The following is a 5,618-nucleotide window of genomic DNA, read 5'->3' as shown; positions in this document are numbered from 1 at the left end:
ACTGGTTCCTGTTCCTCAGTGAGTTTACCTCCACTACTGGTTCCTGTTCCTCAGTGAGGAGTTTACCTCCACTACTGGTTCCTGTTCCTCAGTGAGTTTACCTCCTCTACTGGTTCCTGTTCCTCAGTGAGCAGTTTACCTCCACTACTGGTTCCTGTTCCTCAGTGAGTTTACCTCCACTACTGGTTCCTGTTCCTCAGTGAGGAGTTTACCTCCTCTACTGGTTCCTGTTCCTCAGTGAGGAGTTTACCTCCACTACTGGTTCCTGTTCCTCAGTGAGTTTACCTCCACTACTGGTTCCTGTTCCTCAGTGAGGAGTTTACCTCCACTACTGGTTCCTGTTCCTCAGTGAGTTTACCTCCTCTACTGGTTCCTGTTCCTCAGTGAGCAGTTTACCTCCACTACTGGTTCCTGTTCCTAAGTGAGTTTACCTCCACTACTGGTTCCTGTTCCTCAGTGAGGAGTTTACCTCCTCTACTGGTTCCTGTTCCTCAGTGAGTTTACCTCCTCTACTGGTTCCTGTTCCTCAGTGAGTTTACCTCCTCTACTGGTTCCTGTTCCTCAGTGAGGAGTTTACCTCCTCTACTGGTTCCTGTTCCTCAGTGAGTTTACCTCCACTACTGGTTCCTGTTCCTCAGTGAGTTTACCTCCACTACTGGTTCCTGTTCCTCAGTGAGGAGTTTACCTCCACTACTGGTTCCTGTTCCTCAGTGAGTTTACCTCCTCTACTGGTTCCTGTTCCTCAGTGAAGAGTTTACCTCCTCTACTGGTTCCTGTTCCTCAGTGAGGAGTTTACCTCCTCTACTGGTTCCTGTTACTCAGTGAGGAGTTTACCTCCTCTACTGGTTCCTGTTCCTCAGTGAGGAGTTTACCTCCACTACTGGTTCCTGTTCCTCAGTGAGGAGTTTACCTCCACTACTGGTTCCTGTTCCTCAGTGAGGAGTTTACCTCCTCTACTGGTTCCTGTTCCTCAGTGAGGAGTTTACCTCCTCTACTGGTTCCTGTTCCTCAGTGAGGAGTTTACCTCCTCTACTGGTTCCTGTTCCTCAGTGAGGAGTTTACCTCCACTACTGGTTCCTGTTCCTCAGTGAGTTTACCTCCTCTACTGGTTCCTGTTCCTCAGTGAGGAGTTTACCTCCTCTACTGGTTCCTGTTGCTCAGTGAGGAGTTTACCTCCACTACTGGTTCCTGTTCCTCAGTGAGGAGTTTACCTCCACTACTGGTTCCTGTTCCTCAGTGAGTTTACCTCCTCTACTGGTTCCTGTTCCTCAGTGAGTTTACCTCCTCTACTGGTTCCTGTTCCTCAGTGAGGAGTTTACCTCCTCTACTGGTTCCTGTTACTCAGTGAGGAGTTTACCTCCACTACTGGTTCCTGTTCCTCAGTGAGGAGTTTACCTCCTCTACTGGTTCCTGTTCCTCAGTGAAGAGTTTACCTCCTCTACTGGTTCCTGTTCCTCAGTGAGGAGTTTACCTCCACTACTGGTTCCTGTTCCTCAGTGAGTTTACCTCCACTACTGGTTCCTGTTCCTCAGTGAGGAGTTTACCTCCACCATTGGGTCTCGTCTCAATTGTGTAGGAATCTGACAGGAAGAACCTGTCGTCATACTGTAGAACACATTTTACAGTAATAGTCACATTTCCTACTCTGGTCTGCACATTGGCATGCAGTGTACCATAACTTGACAATGACAGTAAGAGTACTACAGTACAATACTGTAAACTTTACTGTAGTACAGTGTACAATAACTTGACAATGACAGTAAGAGTACTACAGTACAATACTGTAAACTTTACTGTAGTACAGTGTACAATAATTTGACAATGACAGTAAGAGTACTACAGTACTATACTGTAAAGTTTACTGTAGTACAGTGTACAATAATTTGACAATGACAGTAAGAGTACTACTGTACTATACTGTAAAGTTTACTGTAGTACAGTGTACAATAATTTGACAATGACAGTAAGAGTACTACAGTACTATACTGTAAAGTTTACTGTAGTACATGCTGAATACTCAGCGGTTGTCATCGTAGAAAGTTCTCATGATTGAGGCCACGTTGATGTTCTAAGGTTTGGTTTATCATTCTTGCTGCCTCAGTCATTATCATGTCATGATTGATGACATGATCAACAACCGTTGCTCAAATCTCATTGGAGACTGTTTGCTGCTGCCGTCTTGGTCCTTGTCCTCGACCCCGTCCCCCCACATGTCTCAACGGGGCCCATGGACACCTCTCAAACTGGGTGCTTTTCCTCTGCCATTCCTTTGACCACGTCTTCCTCCTCTTCCTCTTCCTCCTCTTCCTCCTCCTACTTGACCTCCATGGTTCCCACCTGCCTGCTCCATGTTGTATCACTACATATGTTGTTGTGGATGTCACTTCCTTACTGTCATACGACAAGGTCAGATCAATCATCAGTAACAAATTGGTGTCAGGTGGTGTCAATCATTGTCATCATCCTGAAAATGTCATGATTTGAACATGCTCATCCTCAGTTTCCAAGCCTATGCTTTAACATGCAACAGTTACTTGTCATTTTGAGTAGTTGTATCAATTGATAGTTAGATTGTTGTATTGAAATGAATTGACAGTCAATAGAAATGTAATGTGTGAATAGCATTTTGAAATGATTGTACTGTGATGTTAAGTTGTGTCATTTTGAACCGGTGATTAAAGTTCAATGGACAAATGATCTTTGGTCTTTGTGCATTGTATCCAAGTGAGTGAAAAAAAGTGTTAGAGTTTTGAAAAAAGTGCATTCTGATCATTGGTTGTGAGTTTTGTATCTAGAGTTGTGAAAAATGACATCAAGGTTCTGAAACTAGTGTCAAAGTGATTGACAAAGACTGTAACAGTAAAGCTTGAAGGATTTTGGAGTTCTTGACACAGAAGAGTCGACATTTCATTCACCTTTGTGCTCATTAATAACACAGCAAGTATGATTCCAAACATTAGATTTATTTACAATGAAAACAAATAAACACAGATTCTAACTACCTATATACAGCTTGGTGTGCATAAGTGTGTGTGTGTGTGTGTGTGTCTGTGTGTTTGTGTGCGTGTGCGTGTGTGTGTGTGTGTGTGTGTGTGTGTGTGTGTGTGTGTGTGTGTGTGTGTGTGTGTGTGTGTGTGTGTGTGTGTGTGTGTGTGTGTGTGTGTGTGAGAAAGAGAGAGAGAGGAATTCATCAGGGCAGGACTGTGATCACACATGTAAAGTGTCCAGTAAAGAAGAAAAAGAAAAAGAAAGTAAAATAGTTGCTTGCATTTCAGCAGGGTCTCGCCCAGCTCTGCTCGTGTTCAGACACTAATTAAATCTTTTTATTTTACAAATCCAATCCATTTGGAAAGATAACATGTTTGTTCGAGGCATCAGTGTATTAAAATATGGTTCACTCAATGTGACTTTTGTCAAACTAAGGCAACCTATGAATGAAAACTCACATATAACTCAAGCAGTTTGAATGCTGTGTATTTATTGAATCATTTGGGAAAGTTTTAGGATTTGGGAGAATTTTATGAAGGCCCCACAAGAGTAGATATGAAACAGGAAAAGATCTTTCCAGGAGAAAAGAGTAACTTCAAAACATTACACCGGATGTAGAGAGGACAGGAAACAGAAAACATTGATTGGTAGAACACATTTAGTTGGAATAGCAGTTGTCGTAATCTATCAATGGTCGTAAACAATCAATAGTTGCAGTTGTTGCAGCGGTTGTTGCAGTGGTTGTTGCAGCCGTTGTTGCAGCCGTTGTTGCAGCCGTTGTTGCAGCCGTTGTTGCAGCCGTTGTTGCAGTTGTCGTTGCAGCAGTTCTTGGGAGTAGTTGTTGGAGGAGCGGTTGTAGTAGTTGTTGGAGGAGCGGTTGTGGTGAAAGGTACACAGCCTACTCTCTTAGAGAGTCTTCCCCCCGCTGGGTAGAAAGGCAGAGTTCTCTGGGATGAGGCAATTTTACAGAAGTTGGCAGTTGCACAACCAGAATGAAAGAATGTGTCCGATGGGTTTTCTGTGGAGAACAAAAAAGGTCACAAGTGAAATGAGAAATGATTTGAATGTATTGGAGTCAAGGCTGGGTTGAAAATACGAGTCGAATTTTAGGAGAAACTACAATCAAAGATTTTCGCCATTAAAGGTGCAAAGGCAGAAAATGTCCCACCTGTTGGACCAGTATTATAGTTTTACATGCAGAAACTTGTTTTAAAGAATTGAAATGCATGAATAAAGAACAGTTCAACTTTATACAGCAACAATAACAATAATAATAATTGAGTAAATAGTGACCGGGGATGGCGTTGAAGCAGATGTCTTCAGGATCTGAACACTGAATGGTGTGAGGTCTACATTCGTAGTCGTCTGGGTGACAAGATGGACACGATAATCCATTTGAACTTGGTTCTGAATCGAAAACTGAAAACCAGAAAAAAACAGAACCAAGAAGTCAGCGGTCTCGTCCAAAATACTTTATTTGAACTGTATTTTTTGTTTTGTAGTCCGTCTTTACTTACAAGGTGTAATGTCTGAATTGCACGCGTCACTGTCACAGCATGTAGTATTTACTTGAACACGTAGGTTGTCCGTCTGGTATGAAGTTATAAAAGAGCCTGGGGCGTGACACACACTGTAACCTGCACAACCCATGAAAACTTCTTCGGCACGGTCACCATTGAAATCAGCTGTGGAGTCAAGTCACAGTTTAAAAATGCTCATTAAAGCCAATATAAAATCCTATTTTATATATAAAAAAAAAATCAAACAAAGAAAATGTGATGAATAAAACAAGGAATGTCTTACAAGTGGTGGAAGATATCATGCAGAATGGAGTTTCTTCTGGACAAGTAAACCGCTCCATGACACACCCAGACCCAGACCCAGACCCAGACCCAGGCTCAGATCCAAACCCAGACCCAGCCCCAGACCCAGCCCCAGACTCAGCCCCAGACCCAAACCCATTCCCACCCCCAGATATAAAAAAAATCACAGTCCCACCCCCAGTCCCAGCCCCAGACCCAGCCCCAGACCCAGACCCAGCCCCAGACCCAGACCCAGACCCAGACCCAGACCCAGACCCGCTAGAATCTCTGCACACGTAACAAGTGATGCCGGCAGCTGTAATGGAAAACAGACAAACAAACCAACAAAAAATAAAAGGTTAATGAAACATGAACACAGTTCAGATTGAATGAAAAGAAGGTCTTTTACATCATTTTGGTCAAACCCTGTAAACTACATAAACACTAAATGTAAATTATTTGTTAATCATTGGTATATATATATTTTTTAACCTGGTTAAGTTCAAAGACCTTTTTCATTTCAAATGACACAGATACTAGATGAAAGTAACTTACCGACACTGGCGAGTGCCGAGAAGAGAGTCAATGAGATGATGAGCTTCATGATTGCGGCGATAGCGTATGATCGTCACTTCTCTCTATATATGGTCTACATCTTTCATACTAATGAGATATTAAACAAAATGATTGGGTGTATATGTATTTTTGTAGAATTATTTCTATTTACCTGAATAAAAGGTGATTGCTTCCACTTACACCCACACCCACTTTTATTTAGGTACACCCTGTTTTGTTTTGAAAAAGGGTGTGGATTTCGGGCAAAAAGTG

General features: G+C 42.5%; 1 protein-coding gene across 1 annotated transcript; it reads right to left on the bottom strand.

Moving 5' to 3' along the window:
- Positions 1 to 3,473: 3,473 nt before the first annotated feature.
- On the bottom strand, positions 3,474 to 4,908 carry LOC308130737 (phospholipase A2 inhibitor and Ly6/PLAUR domain-containing protein-like). Its single transcript, XM_080497179.1, has 4 exons — positions 4,792 to 4,908; positions 4,506 to 4,673; positions 4,282 to 4,407; positions 3,474 to 4,006 (listed from the first exon to the last, which is right to left on the bottom strand). The coding sequence occupies exons 1-4, from the start codon at positions 4,847 to 4,849 to the stop codon at positions 3,693 to 3,695; spliced, it is 666 nt and encodes a 221-aa protein (XP_080353305.1). The 5' UTR covers positions 4,850 to 4,908; the 3' UTR covers positions 3,474 to 3,692.
- Between the last annotated feature and the right edge of the window lie 710 nt (positions 4,909 to 5,618).

This window comes from Blennius ocellaris, assembly GCF_963422515.1.
Source record: "Blennius ocellaris genome assembly, chromosome: 5".
In the NCBI taxonomy this organism is placed as follows: Eukaryota; Metazoa; Chordata; class Actinopteri; order Blenniiformes; family Blenniidae; genus Blennius; species Blennius ocellaris.
This window is presented reverse-complemented; position numbering and strand designations above follow the sequence as displayed.

Bases quoted from the DNA above. Each gene is read 5' to 3' on its own strand.
- LOC308130737 (XM_080497179.1), bottom strand. From the start codon at position 4,849: ATGGAGCGGTTTACTTGTCCAGAAGAAACTCCATTCTGCATGATATCT. The intron at 4,674-4,791 runs GTAAGACATTCC...TTGACTCCACAG, and splicing joins CATGATATCTTCCACCACTT to CTGATTTCAATGGTGACCGT. The intron at 4,007-4,281 runs GTCACTATTTAC...TGTTCTCCACAG, and splicing joins CTGCTTCAACGCCATCCCCG to AAAACCCATCGGACACATTC.